The sequence below is a fragment of the Schistocerca gregaria genome, chromosome 2 (assembly GCF_023897955.1).
Source record: "Schistocerca gregaria isolate iqSchGreg1 chromosome 2, iqSchGreg1.2, whole genome shotgun sequence".
Taxonomy (NCBI): domain Eukaryota; kingdom Metazoa; phylum Arthropoda; class Insecta; order Orthoptera; family Acrididae; genus Schistocerca; species Schistocerca gregaria.
The window spans coordinates 203,845,515-203,872,691 of record NC_064921.1 but is presented as its reverse complement, the minus strand read 5'-3'; the positions used below and the strand labels follow the sequence as shown (position 1 = coordinate 203,872,691).

General features: G+C 43.8%; 1 protein-coding gene across 3 annotated transcripts in view; it reads left to right on the top strand.

Moving 5' to 3' along the window:
* LOC126336689 (serine/threonine-protein phosphatase 2B catalytic subunit 2-like) overlaps positions 1-27,177 on the top strand; it is a 778,905-nt gene that overhangs the window by 582,442 nt on the left and 169,286 nt on the right. For all 3 annotated transcript variants that reach the window (XM_050000640.1, XM_050000639.1, XM_050000637.1), the window contains exon 4: positions 13,138-13,249. In XM_050000640.1, the coding sequence (XP_049856597.1) occupies positions 13,138-13,249 (112 nt within the window). The remainder of the gene's footprint in view (positions 1-13,137; positions 13,250-27,177) is intronic.

The window sequence follows — 27,177 nt, the reverse complement described above, 5'->3', positions numbered from 1 at the left end:
ATTTAGAATTTTATAATTCCTACATCGGATACCTAACCACCAACCCGTAGAATCTAAGATCATCACAGTTTTGTAGGATTTTATATCCATCGCTCTATATGCCCGGATTTTAACTAGAGGTTGCCCACTGCGCGGAGCTTTAATGCGTTAAGTCGTAATCGCCTTAAGCTGAAATTCAGTCCTACAGTTCGACTTGTAAGACGATGATTGAGGTTTCGGATGCCAGCTGTGTTGATATTGTTCCTTCCTCCGTCCGATGTAGTAATTGATCAAGAGGCGTTTCTAATAGACGCGCGTGTGTACACGACCGCTTTTTTTTTTTTTTATTCCACAAAAACAGTACCAAATACGGCTAGCTTCCGGGTCGGGAAGGTATGCGGCCCCGGTTCGAATCCTCCCGACGGGTTAACAACGAGGGGTCCATGTGCCGGCCATCATGGATATGGTTTTAGGCGGTTTCCCACGTCCCACTACGTGACTGTCGGGTTGTTTCCTATGTTCCGCCTCAGATACATGCTTTAACACAGAACTTAATCCATGCGCAGTGTGATTGAATACATTGCTTTTGTCTTGGAAGGGGGAGGGTGTGAATAGGAGACTGATCTGTTTGGTTTTAAACACTCAACATCAGTAGCAGCAGTAATAAACTGGATCAGGTGTCACCGCACCCATCCGCAATGGAACTCAACCCTGGCGATCACGTTGCTGGTGCGAGAAGTTGAAAGGCAGTGTCTTGCTGGAAGAGCACATATTTCTCGCGTTGTAGGAACGACTGAAGAATGAACTGAATGGCGGTGCTGGTGCGTCCTATTCGGTTTTGAGGTTGGCAGAAGTCCTGTCAATAGGCGTCTCTTGCAGTAGCCCAACTTTAGCCAAAGATTCTATATGACCCCATCTGACACGTAGCATGCAAAAATTGTTACTGTCGACGCCTAGAGATTAAAAGCGATTTAAATGTGTAATTCTATGGCAATAGATTCCGGAACCAGTATTGTTATCATGTGCTCTTTTCTTAAATGATCGGCACTAACATCGATACACAACAGACATTTTATGTCCAACACGTTATTCGGAAGGACCACCTCGCTTTCCACTAGCCCACAATACGACCTCTGAGAAATGCAGCTAATTACACTAAGCATACTCGAAGATGTAGTCGTGGCATGTCTACGATATTTACTAATTCAGTAGGTTGTAGGAAATCACAAAAGACTCTTCCAGCAAATCAAATAATAGTGGTATGGGCTCAGTGTGTTGTTAATGATTTGTCGTGAAAGGATGGCGGTTTGTATAGTTGGCAATACTGATCTACATCTTTTCCGTACATGGATGTAGAGTTTTCACGTCCCAACTTTCATTTTGCGTTAGGTATAGGCGTAGTAATAACCAAATAGTGTAACATTTTAGCGTCCGTAATACTTACATACCTGAAAAAAAATGGAAAGGAGAAAAAATGAAATATGCCCTGGGTATGCTGCACCTAACATATGAGTCACGTAATGAGTAACGAACAGTTTGGATATGATGACGCAGCAGCCGTGAAAAGTATGTAGGTTGCATTCAAAACCTGGAGAAAGAAGCAGGCGTTCCATTTCATTCACGGTGTACTCCGTTTTTAAATGACGTGATACTGAAATTAAAACTGACGATAGTCGTTTTCCCCTCGTTCCATTTGCAACAGAAATAGGAAAGGAAATGACTGACATCGGTACATGGTACACTCTGCCATACACTAGACGGTGGATTGTGGAGTGTATCTGTAGATGTAGAAGAATATTGTAATCGCTTCAAGTCTGCCCTTTCCATCTGAGAGCGAGTAATGGACTTGCTGCAACATTCTTTGTCATCCCACAGCATTGGTAGGGGAGTAACAGCAACCATACTAGGAAATTACCTTCCCGGGGCATAACCTGCAGTTAACTCAACAACACCACACCACCTCTCGGCGTGGTGCTGTGATCGGGAAGCATGAGTGCTGATGGAAGGCGTCGGATTGTATTCAGCGGTGAATCGCGTTTCTGCACTAGCCCGGATAACCATTATTAGCGAGTATGGGGGCGACTTGTAGATAGCTCGCATTCTCCCAGTGCTTTGGAGACGCACGGCCGTATTACTCCTAGGCCCATGGTGTGGAGATGCATGCGGTATGTGATCAGTTCACAGCTGGTACTGGTTGAATGAAGTCTGACAGTACAACGGGTACGTCATTGTCTGCGTGCGCCCTAGCGTAGTGCCTCTGTTCAGACTGTGTCGTGGTGCCATCTTTTAAACTGGGCAGTGCTCGCCCACACGCGTCACTATGAACTGCCTGCTTGATGTTGAGGTACTCCCACGTCTAAGAAGAGCCACAGAAGTGTCCCCGATAGAACATGGGTTCGACCAGCTCGGACGTCAACACTCAGTCCCAGTATCTGCGATATCAAGGACTATTTACAACTGTTGTGGGTCAGCTTGCTTCAGAAGAGGATACAACGGCTTTGTAATACCCTTCCCAATCAAATCGGTGATTGCATCCAGGTTAGAGGAGGTGCAAAGTCATACTAAAAACTGGGCTCGCACTTGTCAGTTCGTTGTAAATTTCACTCGATTTTGAAATTCAATAATAACACATACTTTGTCAATCCAAGAAGTTTCCTTTCGTTTCCTCATGCAGTTGCAGGTGCTTCCCTTTTTTCCGTAGCAATGTAAACATTTCCCCACGAGTACAAAACAGGAAATACGAAAATTATCAGCAGGGTTCGCAGCTTTTTTGAGAAGAAATGTAAAAATGATCGTAGTGGCAGTACTAATTACGTATTGATCGTACAGAAACACCTGGACAGTCGTAAGAATACGAGTGCTAATTCATTGAATGCTGGTTGTGGTTTTTAATAGTTTTGGCATGCAGTTAATTGATAACAATTGCACTGCTAGTGTGCCAGGAAACTGATGTGGTATTTCCTATCGTTATAGAGTAAGAGAAATCAACTTGTTGCTCAGCTGTGAACGTATTTATAGTCAGCAGATAATGGCTGAGCCCTTTGCTGGACTGATGAGCTTTGTGCATACGTACGGAGGGAGCTTACTATATATTACTTGAGCACGATTCGCAACAGGTCTTCATACTTACAAAAGGCGTTTTATTCGCAAGACGGCAGAGGCCTGGTTTCGCTTACGTCGACCGTGACAGCATTCTGCAGAGCTGTGCCGGTTCATACGAGCCGTGCCCAGGGTTCAGGCCCGCCGCTCTGGCCCCGTGGTCCTGCTGCATATCGTGCTCGCACGTCGGCTGTCTCCCGTGGCCCAACTAGCATAACGTTTCCCCGGTGGGAGGTGCCCATGGCTAAAAGCTCAACGTCCCTCCCAAGAGAGCCACCGACGTAACGACACAGCCCCAAGCAACACGATCTCGATTTGAGTATAAGCGTTAATTATTCTGTAGGCTGATCATTACTGGCAGGATAATATCTACTTCAGTCGAACGTATGTCGTAGGAAACACCTGTTGTCTTTCTGTTGCAAACGCCTTATATTTAAGCCACCTAATTAAATTTTTTTAAAAAATTATATTTAATATGTACCCAGTTGAGGCGAACGCGAATGTATGTAAATATAATCTTGCTTTATTCACGTCCTGGAACCATTTTTATTCTCGTTTTTCTACGATCTACAGGCTTTGTTTTATTGGGTCTAGTTTCTGGATTGCTACAAATCGGTAATAATCAGTTAAAATTTAGGAGATAATTGTACACAGTATCTTCTGTAACGTCTGCTTCCCGAAGTTTTTTTCTTCAGTTCCAAGTAGCCATTTGTTCTTCATTTTTCAGTAAAAGGTAGGGCAGAGAATTTTCTTGACAAGTCTAGAAAGGTTGACCGCGATATGGCCTTAATATTTCGGCCGTCGCTTGCTGAAAGTATCGAAAGTGTTGTTCAAAACGGTTACGTTACTGGTGGGACTATGTTACCATCCACATGCTGTCTGCGCTGAGAAACTTCAAAAACATTTTTTGATTGTATTGAGCGATCAGTATTCTGTCGAATATAATGCTTCTGATTTGATTACTATTGTATGGTCTTAGTTTTTCATTCCGTGATGTAGGGCGCTCCCCCAATTTATTGCTGTATATGGATTATTGGTGGGTGACTAGTACTTAGTGTTGTGTAGCTCGTTGCAAAAAAATTAGCATCGGACGTTAATAAGGAGCTAGTTATAGAAATGGTACATGCGCCGATAACTGAAGTTCTGACCATGAGCCTACGATGCATGCTCTATCTGTTCTCCCACAAGCCGGCCGGTGTGGTCGAGCGGTTGTAGGCGCTTCCAATTGGAACCGCGTGACCGCTACGGTCGCAGGTTCGAATCCTGCCTCGGGCATGGATGTGCGTGATGTCCTTAAGTTAGTTAGGTTTAAGTAGGTCTACGTTCAAGGGTACTGATGACCTCAGATGTTAAGTCCCATTGAGCTCAGAGATATTTGAACCATTCTCCCACAATGTTCTTTGATTCTGTTCCTCCGAAACTACTCTGTTAATAACGAAAAAGTTTCAATATGTGATTACTTTTGTGCGATACGGCTATTTTATTCTACCTTCAATTTAAGTAACACGTGCCTACTGGTTCAAATAGTACCCACAGAACGATTGCAGTGACCGACTTATCACGCATTTGTATGAGTTATCATTGACAGTTCATTGCTGTACGATCGGCTTTCGTACCGTATACCAAATACAATTATGAGCTTCAAAGTCGTCACACACATACGCGTTCTAATCGCGTGTTAACACGGATGCGACGATCAGTACAATTTGCCACTTTTATACGCGATCGTGAGAAGCGCATGCACTTGGCATCTCCCCTGTAAGAAGGCTCTGGTTCTACTAGCAGTACGTATTCCACAATATCATAAAACTAATTCACATTTTTACGCGCAATGCGCGGAGTACGACTCCCGGAACCTGCCCAACAGTCTTTCTCAGGCTCGACCGATTCATTGCTTCGTGCCAAAAGATCTCCAGGTGCCAGTCCCTCCCTTCTAGAACGACGCGGCAGCCCGGTTAGCTATGCCGCTGCGCTGCAGCAAAGGAGTGCAAGGGTAAATTCGATCCTTCCAGCGTAGGATCGACAAGGTGATTGACACTACTGTGGGGAAGGGAAGAGGAGGGTGGGGCGACGTCGTCGATTCTCCGTTACGCGCAAGCGCAATATGGCTCCAATAGCAGCAGCTGTGTGTCACCGTACTGAGCGCGCTCGTAGGTTCCCCGTTAATGTGCAGTATTCAGTTAGGTTTGCCGGATCGTAATACTCTGATAACTTTTCTAAGCAACTTCACAGTTAGCTTCACACGTTCAAAAAATAAATAAATAAATAAATTTTGTTCCTAGAAACACGGCATGTAATATCAAACAGCAACAATTTCGTTACAGATCACAGGTGACTGGTAACCGGCAGTTGAGGTAGCAGAGCAGTATGACAAATGTGCGCAGGACAGAACTTGTGTCCAGGCTAGTATAGGAAGCTGATCTGTAAACAATTAGCTTTGTCAGTTTGTTATTCTGATCCAAATATAGTAGCGGTAGGTAAAGCGCGTTTTGAAAGCGGCCGTTAAACAATGAGATGTTTCTGGTGCCCACGCCTTTGTCCTCAGTTCAAGAGGTGTAGCCCAGCGCTTCATCCACTGCGGTAGTGCTACATTGAAGAGCCTTGCGATTACTATTCCCCACTCCTCCCATGCAGGGACGGGTCGACGCCCCGCCACCGGTTATGGCCGGGGTCCAATTCCAGAATAATAACTGCTGTGTTGCGCCTTTTCCTGGGTAAATCGTGCATCTGTCTTAGTTACATTTAGTGTGAACATATTGTCTATTGCTGGCCGGTGTGGCCGCGCGGTTCTAGGCGCTTCAGTCTGGAACCGCGTGACCGCTACGGTCGGAGGTTCGAATCCTGCCTCGGACATGGATGTGTGTGATGTCCTTAGGTTAATTAGGTTTAAGTAGTTCTAAGTTCTAGGGGACTTATGACCAAAGATGTTGAGTCCCATAGTGCTCGCAGCCATTTATATTATCTATTTATTCGCTGCACAGCCTAATGACAAATACTCCGTGAAGTCTCCTAGGGATTTGAATGTGGGAATGTCAGCTATATTGTCGTAACTGACTTACAGTAGCGGTTCAGATTTCATGCAGTTTTTCAATGGAATAGTTTCCTGCTTCATAGTTTCAAAAACAGAGATAGGTGCTGTACTGGCAAACAATTAAAAAGACTCGATCTGCATTTTCACGTTGCACGATTGAAATCTGCGACTCGCCACTGAGACTAGGTTCCCCACAAATCACTACAGCGAATACTGAGATGTTCCTTTGAAAAGAATAGGCCGATTCCCTTCCCTGTTGTTGTCCAATGCATTCTTGTGCTCGGTTTCTAAAGTTTCATTTATCTTTCATTTTAATTAGCATCTAAAACGCACTATCATTTTTAATATATTAAAGTTTCCATGTTCGTTGCTTACTCGGAGAAAGCTTTGGAACTGTGCTGTTGTGTTGTGCCATTCTTGCACCCAAGCTTTGTGGAGACTGAAGTTATAGACCACCAGGTTGCTAGCTGTACGGAGTGCGGGTTTTCTGGGGCGGAGTCTGTTCTTTCAGGTAGCAGGTATATTCCCATAAATTGGCAGCTGTTGATTGTTGCAACTGTTATACTCGGTCAGGACAGTATTGATTCCTCTCAGGTTAGGTGGGAAAATGCAGCTCAGCGCAGGTAGCAAGAATGCTAGAGCAGACTTAATCATACCACTAAAATCCGCATCGTTTGATTTAGTTGCGCATATACTAGCTTTGTGCTGCTACTGCTTATCCAGAAAGGGCTGCAGTATTCTACCGCTGAGTAGACAAAACCAAGGGCAGATAATACTAAGCTCCAAGTGGGTATTTGTTACGGGCCAGGCTATTACCCTGAAATAAAGTCCAGATGAAAGCGTATGGATTCTTTTTTTAAGGTTCACTTAAAAATGCCATTTACGAAAGTATTAGCACGTTATACTTACATCTTCTGTTATTACATCTCCTGTGACGTCGATATTTTTGTGCTGTGTTCCTATCACCCAGTCATTAGCACCGCCAAACCTTCAGGGTAGTGTGTCTCGCATGTATGTATTAAGCTGAAAATAGTAGCGGAGGTAGGACTGAGCCTAAAGGTAGGTCATAGTCCAGGATCATCTGGTCACTAGCGGCATTGCCTATGATTGCCTGAAATGGCCCGTCAGTTAAGAGTGTGCTCAGGAGTTGTGCTATTCTTCTGCAGGGTATTACACAGGGCAGCTGATAGACAACACCGTGCCTCCAGAAAGTATCACAAACAGCAGGCATATCAGTAAATACAGCAGAGGTATGTAGTTGTTTCTGGAAGCGAGCTTCCATGTAAGCTTCAGTTTGGTCGAAATCCAGCCTGTCTTGCACCTTCCCTAGTGTCGGAATACATTTACTGGTAGACAGTAGCAGCTCAAGTAATTTGTACATCATACTCAGAAGGGTCAAAGGACAGTACGTTGAACGTTGTTGTTGGGTTTTTCCTGGTTTTAAGATACTACTGTGAATGAATGATCGAAAGTAAAAATGAGCAGCATAATACTTCCAGTGTTTGTTTCAATAAATTAGGATAACACTCCACAGTAACCCGAAATCTGGCAGCTCCACATCGCCGACCCAATTCACAGATATGAAGCACTTCTAAAGCTCTAATAAGTTTAGTATATACAAATTCTGACTTACAGCTCAGTCTACTTGAAACGCATAGCTGACCAATAGAACAGAATAATGTAAACGTCGTTTTGTCTGGTAGCCATTGTTTGAATGTAACACTTCCGTTTTCCACACTGCACCAACAAACACAACCGGTATGATTTATCTCGAATTTATTTTATAATGGCCATATGTGATTATTACAGTGTGTGCTCTCCTCCTGTAACGAATATGTTTTGACTTCATTGAAGCACAAGTGTACACTCGACCTACAGGAACTGGAAAACATTCACATTAATGCTAGGTCGATATAGCTGTCACGGACTGATGGTATCATCAGAATACATATAGGCTAAAGCTATTTGCACTCACCCTGTAATTGAATAGTATATATAGCTCCATAAATATCAGCACTTGTGATTTATAAATTTCTAATTACGTAGCAGTGGAGATATAGGCAAAAATGTTTTTTTCAGTCCCTGCTTTACAAGCTGCCTAGAACACCAAGTATGTTGCTTAGGAATAGTATAGGCGTGCCTTAACGACCTGCTCTGCATGGCATCCTTATACGTCATGGCCAAAAGAACTGTTTTTAAGCTCAAACGTGTATGCTGAGCGACAGGCCTGATGTCGCAATAGTATTGACCTGCTTTATCAACCTATTTTGCGAGGGATACATGTGCCAATGGGCACAGCTGAGAGAAGGTAGAGATCGACAGAGGAGAGACTGGACAAGAGCAGGGCTGGATGGGGTGGATTGGGAGTGAGTGTTGCGGGAGGGGATGGGAAGATACAGGGAATGCATGAGTGGATGGACAGACAAAGGGAAGAAGAAGAAGAGTAGGAATGGAGGTAGGTGAGAGGAAGTGGATAGGGAGAGGGGCCAGGAGGAGATGATTAGAAATGGATAGGGGGAGGAGTTGGAGGAAGATCAGGAGGAGATGAATAGGGAGAGGGGGTAGTATGAGATCGACAAAGGGGTGAGGAGGAGTTGTTGAAAGAGCGGGGGGGGGGGGGGGGAAGAGTTAGATGGGCAGAGAGGCCAAGGAGGGGGTGGGGTGAGGAGGTTGAGAAGAGGAGTTGGTAATACAGGGGATGAGGAGGAGATGGTAAGAGAGGAGAACAGGAGTAGACATGTGTGTTACATTTGACAGAAACATTAATGGAGGCCAAATTTGTGGAATGACACAGCTAGGTGAAAGTAGAGATGGGTGGAAGAGGAAACAGAAGGAGAAGTGGGGCAGGAAGAGATGAATAGGGAGAGAGGGGGAGGAGGGGATGGGCAGAGAGAGATGAGAAGGAGAATAGGGACAGAGAGATAAGCTGGAGGAGATGGAACGGATAGGGGGCAGGTAGAAGAGATTAAGCAGAGACGAGGAGGAGGTGGTAGGAAAAAGGAGATGTGGTAGGAGGGGATGGACGGAGAGAAGAGGTGCTAGGAGGGGATAGCAGAGTGTGGGAGGAGAAGTAGATGGAGAGAGAGGGAGAAGAGGATTTGATGGGCAGAATGAGGAGAGGATGAGATGGACAGAACAACAGAGGAGGAGGTGGAGATGGATAATGAGTGTTAGGAAGAGGAGATAGAAAGAAAAAAGTCAGAAGAAGAGATGGGCAGAGAGAAGAAATGAGGATATGGTCAGAGAGAGAGAGAGAGAGAGAGAGAGAGAGAGAGAGAGAGAGAGAGAGAGAGAGAGAGAGATGTTTTGGAGGTAGATGGGGGCGAAGACATTTGGTGAGAGTTAGATGGGGGTTGGAAGAGATGGAGGGACAGAGAGAGTAGAGTGAAAGAGGTGCACACTGACAGTGGTGAGGAGCAGATGTATACAGGATGTGTGCCTAGCAAAGGCTTGTAAATAAATATAATGACACATGGTATAAAAATCTTTTAAGTTTCGCTATAAAATGTTAATAGCTTCAGGTATCTTCTTCAGCAATTAATATTTCGTTGTTTTTATTTTATAAATGTTCTGTTCGTCCGTCCGTCCTTTTGAGTCTGTAATTAATTCGATTGAAGGTGCATATTTGAAACCTAAAATGTAGGCTCAGCCGAACACACTGGAAGAGCTCTAATTAAACGAGTTTTGGAGGTACCTGTCTTCTTCATTGGAAATATCAATACGAAAGAAACCTCATTCATAGAATGTATTTATAAAAGTATTCACTGTCACGTAATTCATATATAAATGGTAAAAATCAGATAAAAATAAATAAAATACTCATTTTCCTTGTAAGCATGCCCTCTTCTAAAAATGTAGGCCATCAGGATTCGTACTTCGGCAAATACAATCCGCTGTATGTTGAGTGGAAACGTTGGTAGCTACCCAGTGTTAGAAATTCAAATTCTGCCATGATGACGGGCTGTAGTGTATCTCATTTTAGTTGAGATAAAATAGTATTTGTTGGATTTTCGTGTTAGGAAGGTGAAATTTTAGTAGCAGCTTAATCCGACGTGCCTGATGTAAAGCTCGTTCTGTATAAGACAGTGTTGTGAAAACGTAAGGACGAGATAGATGAAGTAACATAAGATATTAATTACTCTGTGGAAACGAAAGATTGTTGCCAGAGCTGCCCAATCGTGCACAGAAAGATGGACGTCACATGCCTTGAAGTCAGCGCGACTACAGCGCCAAATGCGGCTGGCCCCTCAACACGCGGCAATTCAGGGAACGGGAGAAGCCAGTGTGTGTCAGTCAGCGAGCAGTTACGGTGCACTTTGGTGGTGTTACTCATAATAACATGGCCTGGAGACGACATTTTCATGACTTCACACGGAGCACAGGAAACTGGAAGGAGGACAAATTGTGACTAACGAAACACAGGAATTTTGGTATTGCTTACAGAATTGTATCACGTGTATGGGGAGCGTTCCGAACTACAAGTACTGCTGTCCGAAGGAGAGAAGGTGGTCTACCGTCTTCAACTACAACATGACCACAACGTTGTGCAGCAATAAAGAATGAACTCACCTCAAACAAGTGCTGCTACAACCACTTTCTATCACTATGCACGGAGTCTCACGCTCCACAGTGGTACGGCAAAGAGTAGGTTATGTTCCATTGACAACCGCGCACCGGCAGCAACGTTGGCGGTGATGCAAGAGCATAGGGACTGCAGCAACGAAGAGTAGGATGGCGTGCTCTTCTCGGATGAGAGCACATTCAGTCTGAGTAGTGGTTCTGGACGGAGCCTCATCTGGCGAGAGGAGAGAACACGTAATCCCCGCAGGAAAATAATCGTTTTGGTGGGCCAATAATAACGGTATGCGGAAGGATAATTTTGCATGGGCGTATAAACCTCCAGATATGTGAATACGGTACACTCATCGGCCAACGTAATTGCGACACAGTATTCCTTCCACATGTGATTCTTCTCAGGGGAACGTCCAGCCCTGACTTCATTTTTGTGGAAGAGCGAGAATGACCGTATCGAACAGAGCAAGTGGAGGATCTTTTGGAATTAGAGGATATTCGGTGAACCGATTGGCTCGCCCGTTCCCCCGACTTAAATCTCATCGAACACAGTTGGGATGCGGGAGGAGACGTATTGAATACGAACACATGCACCAACGACTATCTTGCAGCTTCAACCTCGCCGATGGAGGAATGGACTGCCTTGCTACAACAACTCCTTACCAACCTTGTGGCCAGATTGGGAGATCGTTGCAGAGCATGTGAGCACACACCCTATTAGGAACCACGCCTTGCCTTTTGTAATTTTCAGAGGATCACCATAAATCGCGGCGACTTCAGTGTAATTATTGTCTTTGAATAAAAGTGTCGTTTCAGTCCGTCTCGTTGCTCGTTTCTTTCAGTTATCTTCTGTACTGTACTATAGCATTTCTTCCAGTGTATGGTCCAAGCTCCATCGAGCTGTGTTACTAGGCAGTGACACATCATGCGAAAGTTAGTTTCGTCCTTACGTTTAGCACCCACTATACTTTTTTGCGCATTTTCGTCATTTGGACACCCTTTTCAGTGATCGTTGTAAGCCTATGTTGTATAGGCAGTTACAGTTTTCTGTCATTTCCACCCAGATTTCGTTCAAATATATGGCATATGCGGGGCTTGGATAGAAATAAAAATGATAAACGTTGGCGCTCCAGGTGCTCAAGCGTTTGGAAAAATTGCACTTCTGGCGCAGTTCGGATTAGGCATGAGCTATTTATGTTAGGGTAGTTTCCGGAGAGCTTTTGGCTCGGGGAATAGTTTGTATAACGGTAATCTGAAGGTCGTGGGGTTGATTCCCCTATGCGTTTACTTTTTTATTTTAATTTTTTTACATTACATACACTGAAAATAAGTCGAAATATTGCTCAGTGAGCAGAATAAGATTTATGATTGAAAGTAATTTCCAAGAAGGCTTTGTACTTAAAGTGTCTACGAGGACACTTTCCAAGAAGAGATTGTAATTTAAACGTACGGAACTTCGTATTATGTTACGTAGTTTAATTTTGATCTTTGAGAAGCCCTCGGCAGCTGCACGCAAACAATAGGTTTCCTGTTTTACGATGAATATCACCTCAGCACATGTAATTCAATTGTAAAACAATAGAAGAATTTAATTTTACCTACGAAGCCCTCGTGTACACCTTACAAAATCTTCCTCGAAATTCGTTTGCAATTCCAATTTTCCTTTGACTTTGCATTTCTGCCCTTAATTAACATATTAATAATGCAATATATAGAGCGTTATTTCGGATTACTTGCTGTATAACTATCGCAAAAATTGGAAATAAATGTTTCCACGTACGGATTCGACCTCACGACCCTTGATTTATTGGCCTGAAGTGTTTCTGATGTGTCAGCAACTGTCTGGAAACTACACTAACGTAAGTGGCTGCTTTGTCGCCTGGCCCTCGCTAAAAATGCTATTCTTAATTATCGGCCATAGGGAGCTCCCACTTTCGTAACCTTTATTTACGCCCAAGCCCCCCTCCATATACCGTAAATTTGGACGACATCGGTGATGACGAGTAGGTTCGATCCTATTTGTAAATCAGTAAGATGAGGACTATTGAAATAAATAGACCAATTTCCTACATCAGTATGACAGGTAAGTACGAAAGCCTGATAAATGTAGTTGTCGGATTCTGGAAAGAATACTCCAGCGTGAATTAGCCACATAGTATAGTTCATGTGGGGCGATTTGCTTGAAAGGCTTAAATTTTTTTAAGGTGCTGCCATTCATTAAGGGCATGGATGTAGCTTAACATGGCTTGCGTCTATTAGTCTGTCTGTCTTTCGTATTCAGAATGACTGCTTTTCATGTAGTCCTAGAGCAGAGAAGTTTTCGTGAGTGGTGTGTGTGTGTGTGTGTGTGTGTGTGTGTGTGTGTGTGTGTGTCGCCAATGTTTCTGCAAGCTTTTATTGCCTTTATTTGTTCAGTTTAACAGGTGTGTGATGTCTGTTTTTTCTTTTGTTTGCAGTGTGTTTTGTACCTCTGGGCGCTGAAACTGTGTTACCCAGCCACATTATTCCTATTGCGTGGGAATCACGAATGTAGGCATCTTACAGAATACTTCACATTTAAACAAGAATGTAAGTATCCTACAATTTTGCTAAGTAGATCCTTGTAGTTAATCACTTGATTTATATTATTTGCTTTAATTTTATTCTGTGTAAATCCTGTCTGTACGTTTTTCTCATTGTGGCCGCATTATGTGTCTGTATACAATGGCTTTTCAGGAGGATGTAAATTTTTCAGTGAATGTTAACATGTTTGTGACGGCGGCGACCAGTTTTGTGTATTCCATGTTCTTCATCTCATGCAGGATAAACAGAAAAATATTCTGCTTTGAAGGTGCTATGCTCTCCCTCCCCCCCCCCCCCTCTCTCTCTCTCTCTCTCTCTCTCTCTCTCTCTCTCTCTCTCTCTCTCTTGTTAAGCGTGAGAAGTCTGTAGATCGGAAAAAAAAGAAATTATCTTAGTAGTCGCCAGCCTACCAGCACCTTAAAATCAATACAGCTGTTGTGTATATACCTGCGTTCGACACACAGAAATACACAAAGGAATAGCAGACACTGCCACCGCCACAATAATAAAATCTTCGTTGATTCATTATGGACCGTGGGACAACGGCTGATGCAATAATTTACTAACAGCCGTAGGTACTGTAGAAATTTATTTAATGAGCTTCTTATGTGCTACCAGTTTCGGCATTACATTGATGCCATCTTCAGGCCCCACACGTCATAGTCGTATAAAATCGCTATATACGGTGTCTGTGTCGCCTGGCCACCAAGAGCTGTTGCATAACAATTTGATTCACGGATCCAGTTATATGGCTTCTTCCGTGTATAGCGGTTTTACAGTTATGACGTATGGGGCCTGAAGATGGCATCAATGTAATGTCGAAACTGGTAGCACATAAGTAGTTCATAAAATAAATTTCTACAGTACATACGGCTGTTGGTAAATTATTGCATCAAGAAATACGAAAAAAAGAGGCGATCGTATCCCGCATTAGTTGTGAATTTTTATTCAGGTGTTCTGTTGCAATGACTCACTTTGTTGGCACCTACATTGTCCTCGTCTTTTATCACTAGAATCTTTTATTCCTTAATTTACTATTCTCAAAAGAACACAATCGGTCGTTTCCTACTAATCGTTGTGGTTCAGCCAGTTTTGCGCTTCACTGTCACCTGCATTTTTATGTCCAGAAAGCTGTCGTATGAGGTCTCTCAGCTGTTCATTTTCTTTGTGTTTTGATAGCGGCATTATTTCTTTTGTTTTTTTTTCGTTTTCATTGTGTTTCTATAAGATAATTTACCGAGATTTTTTGGTGTTTCTGACTTTAAATTAACCCTAGCGTCTGCAGCCCAGCAGACAACATCCTGTCCGATTTTATCCGTGACAATCTTTTGATATATATATATATTTTAAATACCTGGTAGTCATTCGCCATTCACCTGGGATTAAACGGATGTTCCGATATCCAGAGGTGGGATTACCGCGGTTTTACTGTATGAGCCATAAAACGTGAGTTATAAAAGTAATTTAAAACTTCAGAACACCAATTATCTTTGCAAACAGATTCGTAAGGAAACTCACAGCTGTTGCAGTGACCTGTGAAACTGCTATAAAATTAATCGAAACGCGTCTGGTCCAAATAAGACGTGTATTACAGTCGCAAAGACGAAATAAATTTCATCTTACTGGTAGAAATTGGACTGGGAAGAGAGGTCTCATAAAAAGATAACATTTAAAGCAAGGTCGTTGAACAAAGTATACTGCCATACATCGATGGGCATTACAGTTGTTCGACCGAGCGAGATGGCGCACTGGACTCGCATTCGGGAGGACGACGGTTCAATCCCGTCTCCGGCCATCCTGATTTAGGTTTTCCGTGATTTCCCTAATTCGCTTCAGGCAAATGCCGGGATGGTTCCTTTGAAAGGGCACGGCCGATTTCCTTCCCCATCCTTCCCTCACCCGAGCTTGCGCTCCGTCTCTAATGACCTCGTTGTCGACGGGACGTTAAACACTAAGATCCTCCTCCTCCTCCATTACAGTTGTTCACAACTTCATAGAAATGGGGCTCGTCGACTCCATGTACAATCACGTGACATGCTAATATTCAGTTCTTTTGTTGCTTTTAGAGCGTAAAACCTGCTTATAGAATTACAGCGTTGGGCCGTTGATACGTTATTCTTCCAGAAATAAAAGTGTCACTATCAGTTAATCTAATGATAGCTTAATGGACTTACTGACTTGCACTTTAATTTCCAGTGCGTACACAGAAAACACGCAGCAGCCGGTAATAATGCTGTATTAAGAGAAAGAATTATTCCCAGCAGTGGAAATCTTTTCTCCCAAATACAGAATTTATTACAGTGATTGTATCAATGTAATTAGTGCTTTATCAGCTTGATTATTATATACTAAACACTAGCGCAACTTTTCAAAACCGTGCACTGCCGTCAAAAATTCCAGCATGTTGATTTGTCGAGAACATAAAGATAAATTTTGTTTTGACATATCCTTGACAAAAACCATTTTTGTGCAGGAATGCCGTTTCTAACATTCGTGAACCTTAGTACAGCTTACTTATTTGTCTCCATGCACTAGTATGTCTTACTGTCTGAATAAAAGAAAACGGCAAATTCGTTAATTAACTTAAATATCTAAAGCATCATGGTAAAAAAAGATTAAGAATTCATAACTTTCTAATTGTGTAATATAACTGGTACAGTGAGTAGCAGTAGTATCAATGAAATTAATAAAATGATTTCGTTTGTTCCTCTTTTGTCCAGGAGTAGATACCATTTTTCATTTACTTTCCAATCATATCATAATGTCAAGTTTGCAAAGTATACAGGCTGTTCAGAAATTCCCGTGACAAACCTCTGGAATTTGTAGAGATGAGTGGGTCGGTAATATTTTGAGTAAGAACCCTTGTCCGGAAATAACGTTTTCAGTCCAGATGTGTATCGCCTCCACGTCTGCTACGGGAAAGAGAAAAGTACGAGAGTTGCTTGTCCTGGTATGGTATAGGGTAGACAGGATCACGTGAATGCTCCAGACGGACGTTCCGTTGTGTTCTCTTTCGAATTGTTGCCTAACCGTTCTACTGCATCACGCCTAATCCAGTTTCTCAAGCAGAAGCGAGTTCGTGAAACTTCCGAATTGAAACTGTCGTACAACGGAAACTGTACATTTACGGACATGGGTCCCTACTCAAAATATTATGTACTCGTTCCCCCCTAAAAGTCCTAGAAGCTTGTAACGAGAATTTCCAAAAACCCTGTATGAAGTTTTCGTACTGTGACCCTCCGTGGTTGGCCTGATCAAATGCGAAGTTAATCTTGATGTCGAGGTGAAGAATAATTGTAGCTGCCTGAAAAGTGATTGCGTAAAAAAAAAAAAGAGAAAAGAATGGAACTCATCAATAATTACAACTCTGGTCATCAAAACTGCAATGCCAGGAAGGATACAAACATCGAAATTTTACGTATTGTGCTTATTTAGTATACTAGGGAGAACATGATACTTACATTATTACATGATTTTGGAGTATACATAGTAGAAAATATAAGAGACAGCGCTGCCAGCTGTGGTAGCAACAATGTATCTAACCAAACAGGACATGGACAGAACTAAGCTTGGACGACAGATAAGGGTACGTCATTGCATGGTGCTTCTACTCTGTGCCAGGGTTCATCAGTCGCAGTGTCTGGCGAGTGGGAGCAGGCCCGTCTCTCGGCAATCCAAGGCCAGATGTCTTTTTCCAGGAGTGTGTCTGGAGTGCCTGCTGACCAGTGCAACATTCGAACACCCTCTGTATCGAGGTAGTCAGGACAACACGGTCAAATTGCGGTCTTGCGTTATCGTAATGGAAGATAACGTCACGGAGACCTGAAGAATATGGAATAGCCGTCAGCTTTAACTCTTCAGAGACTTGACAGTAAGGGTTACCCGAGCGAGGAGTGACGGTGTTGTGTATCCAGAGAGATTCCTCACCATCTCGCTCGTATGACAATGGCGAATCCAGTTAGTAACGTTCCTTCTCCTTGGAGCCTCTACACACGGATCCGTCCACCGTGATACTGTATGCAGAACTGGGGTTCATTTGAAGAGACGACTTGATGCCACTCCTGTCCAGTGTGGCTGCCAGCACCACTCTCGGTGCGCCTCTCTGTTCTCACTTCAAGGAAAAGCACAATATTGCCCCCCGTACTAACTTTCCGAAGCGGTCCTCACGTCGACGCACTATGCGTGTGGAATGTGGATACACGTCTTGCTACAAGCAAGCCCATTTCACGGCTGAAGATACGTGACGTGGTTGTACGATTCTGCACCGTGGCACAAACAGTAAGTCTTCCCTCTCGGCTGCTAGTCGCTTGACTCCGCTGATAGCTTCTATGGTCCTCCTGAACCCATCGATTCCATATTCGCATTACAGTCAACGGCGAAAGTGGATAGTATCGCGAAACGGTGAACCGTATTGTCGGTAGGACACGATCCTGTCACTATTCAATTCCCGCGCGTGCTGGTAGATGTTCTCCTTTTCTCGCGAGGCATAACACAGTCTTCTTTCAAACAACCTATATTCAGATGCAGAATCTTTCATTATATACAGAATGTATGTGGCGTTACTCCTAGTTACTTACTGCGGCTGTATTGAAATTAAAGTAATTCGCATCCGCGTGTGTGTAGCGCACGTCGGACCAGTTTCACCTGCTTTGCATTCCTCTTCCATTATGTCTTAGGTTTAGTGGCCAGCAGTGTATTACAAGGAATTACAAAAGTGGCGTTCAATAAGTAAGCCAACAATTTTTTTTAGGAGCTGGATTTTGTTCAGGACTGCAATCACCGTATTATTCTCCACACATTCGCTACAATGGTCTCCGTTCAGTGCGACTATCTTGGGCCGCCTTAATGGGAGGACCTGTATGCCCGAATGGTATCACTTTTCTGATCGATGTCGGAGTCAACGTCTTGGTGCACAACCTCCCTATCATCCACGTACTGCTTCCCGCGGACAGCATCCGTCGCTGTACCAGAAATGGAAGTCGGGAGGTGAGAGATTCGGACTACAGGGTTTATGAGAAATAACAGTCCAATAAAGTTTCGTAAGCTCCTCTTCGGTGCGCCGATCTGTGCGAGGCCTTGCGTTGTCTTGGGTAAGTTCGTTAGCTTACAGACGCTATTTTGAGGCCTACATGTCGCGCCGTCACCTATCATACTCCGCAAGCCACCCAACGGTGTGTGGCGTAGGGCACTTTACGTGCCACTGTCATTACCTCCCTTTCCTGTTCCAGTCGCGTACGGTTCGCGGGAAGAACGACTGCCGGAAAGCCTCCGTGCGCGCTCGAATCTCTCTAATTTTCCATTCGATTCCTCATCCAGAAACGCACCCTCTCGAAACCTGTACAGCAAGCTACACCGCGATGCAGAGCGCCTCTCTCCCACAGTCTGCCACTTGAGTTTACTAAACATCTCCGTAACGCTATCACGCTTACCAAATAACCCTGTGACGAAACGCGCCGCTCTTCGTTGGACCTTCTCTATCTCCTCTGTCAACCCGACCTGGTAAGGATCCCACACTGATGAGCAATACTCAAGTATAGGTCGAATGAGTGTTTTGTAAGCCACCTCTTTTGCTGATGGACTAAATTTTCTAAGGACTCTCCCAGTGAATCTCAACCTCGCACCCGCCTTACCAACAATTAATTTTATATGATCATTCCACTTCGAATCGTTCCGCACGCATACTCCCAGATATTGTACAGAAGTAACTGCTACCAGTGTTTGTTCCACTATCATATAATCATACAATAAAGAATCCTTCTTTCTATGTATTCGCAATACATTACTTCACGAAACTGCAGGGGGTGAAGCGGGAATATTCCACGATGCCCCTGAAGAAATTCCTCATATTTTAGCCGAAATTGGCCTAGAGAGCAAGGTGTTGCCGTACTTATTCAACGCCCCTCCTAGTACAAGAACGGCCTTCGCATCACACACACGTGCGCTAATTGTCATGTGGTTCTACAAAAAGTATAATAGAAGTATCGAGTATTAACAACTGAACACTTCTAAACGTGTCAATAGAAGGACAAATGTGTGACGTCGTCGGATCTCTGTTACCCACGCAACGACTGTTTCGGAAGAAGAAACAGCTTTAAGATTCAGTACTGAATCCGTTAGCAACCTTCTAGTTAACGTGCGGTACTCAGTTCGCCTTGTACAAACTAATAGCCTGATCACTTTCCTCCACGCTTCCGCTACTAGCATCAGACATTGTATAACGTAAAATAAAGTTATTTCCACGGAGAAATAAAACCCAATTGTAGAGACATCAGAAGGCACGATGTTGTTGAAAGTAGCTAGTCTGTTAGTAGTTAGCTGTCAGTTACTTTGTTTTCCTGAACCGGGTATGTAAGCTGATAGACAGGTACCCGTTCTCACCGCTACCATCTGGTTATCGTATTATTGGTAATCGTAAAAAGATCAAAGGGTAATACTCTGAAATAATGGCATGTTCAAAAAATGGCTCTGAGCACTATAGGACTAAACATCTGCGGTCATCAGTCCCCTAGAACTTAGAACTACTTAAACCTAACTAACCTAAGGACATCACACACATCCATGCCCAAGGCATCCATGACCGTAGCAGTCGCGCGGTTCCGGATTGAGCGCCTAGAACCGCGAGACCACCACGGGAAACGAATGGAAGATTTCGACGAGTATGGACGATTTCGGGAAGCTTCAGAGTGATCATTGGCAACGACCTTGCCGCAGTGGACATACCGGTTCCCGTGAGATGACCGAAGTTACGCGCTGTCGGGCGTGGTCGGCACTCGGCTACTCCAGCGAATACTAGCGGCTTCGGTCAAGAATACTGTCATAACGACCGGGAGAGTGGTGTTCTGACCCCACACCCTTCCTTTCCGCATCCTCCACGGATGATGACACGGCGGTCGGATGGTCCCGGTAGGCCACTCGTGGCCTGAAGACGGAGTGCTTCAGAGTGATCATTAACGACACTACTGCGACTAATTGAGCCGCTGAGAACAACAAGAGCCTAAAGCAGACTGTCGTCGTCTTCGAGATTGCAGCATGTATGCGTGCTAGAGGCATCTGCTGATCTCAAGGTGAACGAGCGTTATCACTTCTGTACCCCTTACGTTGTATATGTGAATATTTGCGAAAAGCTTTCTCACAGAGTTCGGTGACAATCACCTCCATACTGGCCCAAAGCTCTAGAAATGCTCAACGGCTACATTGACGCCTATTACTTCACTAAAGCTGGAAGCTCTTGAAGGAAATCCCCATCTTTCCTTTCATGTTTCAGCATTCCTTTCTGTAAAAATAGACGCTGAGGGTATCAGAACCTGTACGGACTTCATCGACTCAATACCAAACCAAAAGATGATTATCTTGGTAACAGTGTGCGTTACAGAAATTTTACGTTGATGCTGTTTCCAGCATCTTGTCATGAACTGTTGTTTAAAGTAACACATTCTTCATTGGGGTAGTGTACTCAAACCACCCTCTTCAAGTCACATTGAAAGAAACAACAATTTATTATTTCGCCACTGTCTGTAGATGCCTTGCAAAACCCAGTGCCCAAATACGTAGGTGTAAGGTAAGTATCTACCTTGAAACCCGAAGACTTAACGGTACTGCCAGATTAACTTGAAACACATTGACTTAACAAAACTACTAGATTTCCTGCCTAAAGTGAACAGACAGTGTTATCTCAACCACAAGCCAGGGTGCGACCAGTGGCAGCCTTGATATTGCGGCTATGAATAGCGCTGGTATCGCTCGCCTCTCCACATCGCATTGAGTTCTCGTTGAGCTTCTGTGTTACTTAAATGGAAAGCGCAGACTTGCTTCTTGATCTGGTTTGCTTTCAGGTGGTTAGGCTGAATTGAAATCATGTATCATTTTCTCATATACCTCTGAGAAAATCGAAATTTTGGCTCGCACTGCCGTGTAGTCAGCATTTACTAACTGGCGAGTGTTATTTTGTACAGACTGCTCATTTGTGAAGGCATGTATGCGTACTGCGGCAGTTAAAGCCTCCCCGTTTAAAGTAACTTGCTTGTGAACGCCTGGAAAAATACTAAAAATTTTCAAAATGTTTAGATGGCTCTAACTAAAAACATGAACAATTCAGTAGAATGAAAATAGCAGAACAATAGAAGTGCTTCTTGCTGGATATTACGATATAAAGTTAATCGCATTAGTTCTCATATTGACTTTATTATAGGTTTTTTGTGAAAATCAGTAAGTTACTTGTTCTATTTGCATTCAATACTTGGAATCTGTGCTTGCACAGACTGCCCTACTAAGATGCATGAAACTGTGCACGTTAAGAACACGTCCACCTAAAAAGTACACTACAGTCATGCCATTTCAGTCACAACTTTTTATTCCAGGAATACTTGCATCTACTAATCAAAATTAAGATTAGTCTCATACAACTAAGAAGTATAGGTTCTTCTTAGTGTCGATATCACGTTAGTGTCTGTAATCCAGTTCACTCCAAATAGTGTTTGAAACATCCCCAAAAAAATATCAAATGGTTCAAATGGCTCTGAGCACTATGGGACTCAACATCTGTGGTCATCAGTCACCTAGAACTTAGAACTACTTAAACCTAACTAACCTAAGGACATCACACACATCCATGCCCGAGGCAGGATTCGAACCTGCGACCGTAGCGGTCACACGGTTCCAGACTGACGCGCCTAGAACCGCACGGCCACAACGGCCGGCAAAAAATATCAAATCTCTAGTCGAAATAATTTGTTCATAAAATAAGCATGTCACGAAATGTAACTCTCGGGAAATACAATTCAGGGTTTTATTTGATCCTTGGAACACATCTCTTGTTCCTAATATTAGGTTGTTACATAAGTTCGTAGCGCTTTTGTTTCGCATCTTGGTACTCCCGCTGCTATGGGTTTATTTATCGATTGTCAGTTTCCGTTTATAGCTAACTGTTGCTATTCGAGCGTACATCCTGTCATTTTGTCATTTGGAGATAGTGAGTGGAACTGTGGACGCTAGAAAACGGAGCGCCATGTGGAGAAATCGGAACATTTCCGACATATTCTTTTGTTTGGGTTGAATAGAGGGGTGACAGCAGCAGAGGCAGCCAGAAACATTTGCGCCGTATGTGGGGATAATGCTACTGAAAAGAGCACGGCAAGAAAATGATATTCTCGTTTTAAAGAGGATCTTTTTGACACTAGTGACTCCACGTTCAGGAAGACTTTCGGGGTTTTATGAGGTCGTTTAAACGCATTAATCCACGTCAGTTTATAGGAGAACTGACAGATGTAACGAACTGTGGTCATTCCTCCATCGAGTGGAATTTGCATGCAGTGGGGGATGTTCAAAATCGCGTGTATGTGTAATGCGTGGTCAAAGCCAAACTCACAAAAATCTGCGGGTGGACTATCCTGTATCATTCCTGGTGACGAGAAATAGTGTCCTTGTGCTAACGCAAAGAAAAGAAGGGAAGGGTTGAGCCCAACAAAGTAGCAACTCCCCCTACAAAGACGTGCGCTCTTCCACAAAAGATAACGTTATGCATCTGAGGGAAACGCGACGGTGTGGCGTACTACGAATTGCTTCCCCGAGGTGTGACCATCACTGTTGACATTTATTGCCAACAATTGGGACGTCTTGCAGACGCAGTCCAACCACAGGAAGACTGCGTGAAGTGATGCTACTCCACGATAACGCCTTATTCACCTGATCTTGGGGCTACATATTTTAACGTTTCCCGCTCTCTATGGAACCTTCAAGGAACTTCTTTCCAGATGAAAATGAGCTGGACGAGTTCTTAGCCTTAAAACCACGTAATTTCTACAGTCGCGGAATCTGAAAATTACCGTCCGTTGGCAGACTGTTGTAAATAACGAAGGAGAATGTGTTATTGATGACTAAAGTTTCTGTTACGTGTATCTGTTGTTTTTGTTACAATTGTGGAAAAACGCTGTGAACGTATGCACCAACCCAATACATTTAAGGCGCATAATCTTGTTGGTTTATATGTTTAGTATCTTCTCTCTTCCTTTCGTTGTTTCTCCTTGCTATTCTGACCTCTTTAGTTACCTCAGGTGCCAACATTCTGACCCTTCTCATGGAATCAACTACCACAAGTGATTGCTTCATTCTGACCCCAGAGTGTATTCCTAGCAAATCTAGACCTTCACATAAGTACCAAAACACTTTCCTGGAAGCATAATAACTTTCGATAATAACAAAATATCAAAACCTGCTAGTACAGAAGTATTTGTAAGCAAAAAACGCTCTAAAACCAAACAACGGGGAAACATAAAACCATCGCAAAGCGTATCTTCTAATATGAGTGCCAACTCGAGAAACAGCTGTATAGGAGGCCTATATCTTTTTGGAATGGGAGTCTAATGACCACATTTGACTTGTGAAGCACCGGAGACATGGGTGTAGTCGGCCGTTGTGGCAGAGCGGTTCTAGGCGCTTCAGTCCGGAACCTCGCTGCTGCTGCTGTCGAAGGTCGAATCCTTCCTTGGGCATGGATGTGTGTGCTGTCCTTAGGTTAGTTACGTTTAAGTAGTTCTAAGTCTAGGGGACTGATGACCTCGGATGTTAAGTCGCATAGTGCTTGGAGCCGTTTGAATAAGACATGGGTGCGGCCGCATGCCGAGGGAACTTGAAGTTGGTTGCTAAATAACTTCTCGATGTCCAGTTCTTTTAACTAAAAAACTGTAAGCGTCTTTTTAAGATTAAAAAACAAAAATCGATTTTTTAAGCGTATTTAAGGGCAAGCGACCTGTTGCGATAAAGCGTGACGAGGATGTCGCTGTCATGCAGGCAGTTTGCTCTCTAGGTTGACTTCCATGCCAGCAGTGTTGGATCGTTGCCTCGAAGCTCCCCTGTTGGTCTAGTTCACTGGGAGCGTATCGCCGTCGTATTCCTTCCATATGTCAGCTTTTGAAATTGAAATTTCGTTAATGATGGAAGTACGCCCGGGATTCGAACCCGGGTCTTCTTGCTCACTATGCAGAAATGATAACCATTACACCACAACAGCACTCAGCTTAACATTGCTGCACGAACTACCCAAGTCGAGTGCCCACCCCAGCACAAACTTCGATTTACATCTTCAGCTTATTTTTCCTCTACGTTGTCACTCTCCGGCATTGGAATAGCACCCCAGCCTTGGACGTTATTATAAGATCTATAAAAATGTACCCATGGTACAGGATTTCCCCATTACGTCCAACGCTGGGTTTCTAACTCCAATGCCGGAGAGCCCTGGCAATAGTGACATTGGGGCGGGGGGAGGGGGGGGGGGGGGCGGCTGAAGGTATGAATGCGTGAATTGAAGTTCATGTTGGGGAGGGCACTCGACGTGGGCTGTTCGTGCAGCAATGTTGACCTGAGTGTAGGGGTGGTGTAATGGTTTGCATTTCTGCCTAGTAAGGAAGAAGACCCGGTTTCCAGTCCCGGTCGTGGCACAAATTTTAATTCATTTCTTCTGCTTACATCAAGCCTCGGGGAAAATTTAATTATATGATCTATGAAATTTCGTTATTAAAAGTCGCATTGAAAATGGCCATTTTTGTCTTTGCGTTTATTTACCTTCTTCATTCGTACTTGTTTGCCGGTTATAGAAAGATAACCGCAGACATAAGCCACCACTTCCGGGAAACGCACGATCTTAGAAATCGATGTTTGTGAAGGTTTCTTGTTTGCGCCCCACGAAGGTTATATTCATCAGATCTGTCTTAGAGAGGCGACGGTGTTCTCGTGAAACCATGATGGATAAATGTAGAGAATGAATTTTCGAATTAGACAGTGTAACAGTTCCCTTGCGTCCGCCATATATCTCGGTTAGTGACCACAACAGTAAGATACCTGTTTTCCCCTCTTCGTACACAAATTGAATAGCGCAAGGAATAGGCAATGTTTTTTTTTTTTTTTTTTTTGTTTTTTTTTTTGTTTTGTGAAAGGCCTCCTCCTATGCGCTGTACGGTGATTCGCGTGTTGTGTAATGTGTTTTTATAACGTAAAAGTGAAACCGCAACTGAATTGCTAGGGAAACATCTCATACAGACATTACACTTGCAAACCGGTGTGATGGGTGCTGGGAATATAGGCTTGTGTCATTTCTATCCTCGTGGATTTTATTTAGCCATTTAAGCGGTGGTTTGCGTTGTTGGGCAGGTACTCGGAGGGAGGGAGGGAGGGAGTGAGGTGCTGTACCTGTCCGTGACGGAAGAGCAGGTGGGGCGCTCCATTTGCAATGCAAACGCCAACGGCGCGCCTCCGCCCGCCGTCTTGCGACGCAGCGCCCTGGCCTTCTCATCTCATCCCATCCCTAGCCATCCCGGCCCATCACGCTTATCTGCCGGCGTTAATGAGTTGCGGTTAATTTTTATGGGTAATGGCCCGCGGAGGTAAACTCGGCGCGGCACCCTTCCGCACGCCCTTCCAGCAGCTGTCTCCCCGGGGGCGCCTACTGCGGCACCACAGCGGCGAACTCATTAGCGGTTGCAGATTAGTGCGGCCTCTCAGAAGCGTCATCGTGCTCGCGCTGCCTTTAAAGCGCCGGCGTGGTCGCCTCCTCCTCCTCCTCCTCCTCCTCCCTCCTACTTACTTGTATTATTGGCAGTGTTATGTTTTTCTCATATCTCGAAAAAATTCGATGGAAGCCACTAATGATGGCTTGATTCATAAACGGTGCGAAAATTTCTCAAGAGGGCCACTGAAGAGAGAAACTTCTCCCGTCTGCCACTTAAGCTTTGAACCTCAAAATTTTGCGGAACAGTCAGAAGTATCAAAACATGATTTTAACAAGTAGTACTACGCGAAGAGAAGGCTTGTTTTCTGTATGGTCAGTGATCATAACTTCTCTTTACTGGCAGAAGTATTGAAACATAAAATGGTTCTTTAATAGAACTGTGCAGTTTTTGGTGGCTTTTGGCAGTCCTTGCAAACAGGCAAATATTTGTTAACTTCACAAGAAAGAAGACAGAGAAGACATAGAAAACCTGTAAACTACCTGATTCCTCTCCATAATGTAAAAACTGTTCACTCAAATATTTGTTAACTTCACAAGAAAGAAGACAGAGAAGACATAGAAAACCTGTAAACTGACCTGATTCCTCTCCATAATGTAAAAACTGTTCACTCAAATTGTCCCCAACCACATAGAAAAAAAACAATAGAGTTTATTGGAACAAACTAAAAAGCTGGATTTACTCCTAGCAGTAGTTACAGCATTATTTACCGTTGGCAAGACGTTAACGAGATTACAGAACGGAGCCGTGAATATGAATTGTCACTTTGTGTGGGATACACAAGTTTCTAGGAAGCTGCTGTTGCTGCTGATGATGATGGCAATGATGGCAATGACTAAGATAATGATTCCAGTTTTTTTTAATTGTGAAGGCCGAGATGGCCGGCACATGACAAGTTGCCCTTGTTCTTAGCATACCAAAACGAAACGACTGATAGACGTGACTTAAGCGTTTAGCACATTTTGCACATATTCCATGCAAAAGGCTTTATTACAACATGCAATAGTCGTCGTAAAAGATGTAAATATACAATTAAATGCAGAAATTTCAAAATTGTAATAAAATTTTCTTCAAATCGTATGCTGCACGCGATGATAATCCCATGTTCATACATACATGGACAGATTGTCTTGAGTGGGAATTTGAGTATCTCTCATAGGCTCTTCAGCTACGGTGCAGTCTTCCAGTGATTGTATAGCAACTATCGTGGAGGTGCCACAAGTTAGGTAGAGCAGGAATGCCCTACGTCGCTTACACTTGTTACCCCGTTTGGTCGCACCGTGCCTCTGAAAGTGAAGATTGGGCTAGGCACCACCCTCATCTTGGTCCATACATGCTGAGTGGGGGGCATGTCTCGTGATCCTCCTGCTTAGTGTTGTTAAACTCCTTGGAGAGTATTGGCTAGTGTGTGTGTGTGTGTGTGTGTGTGTGTGTGTG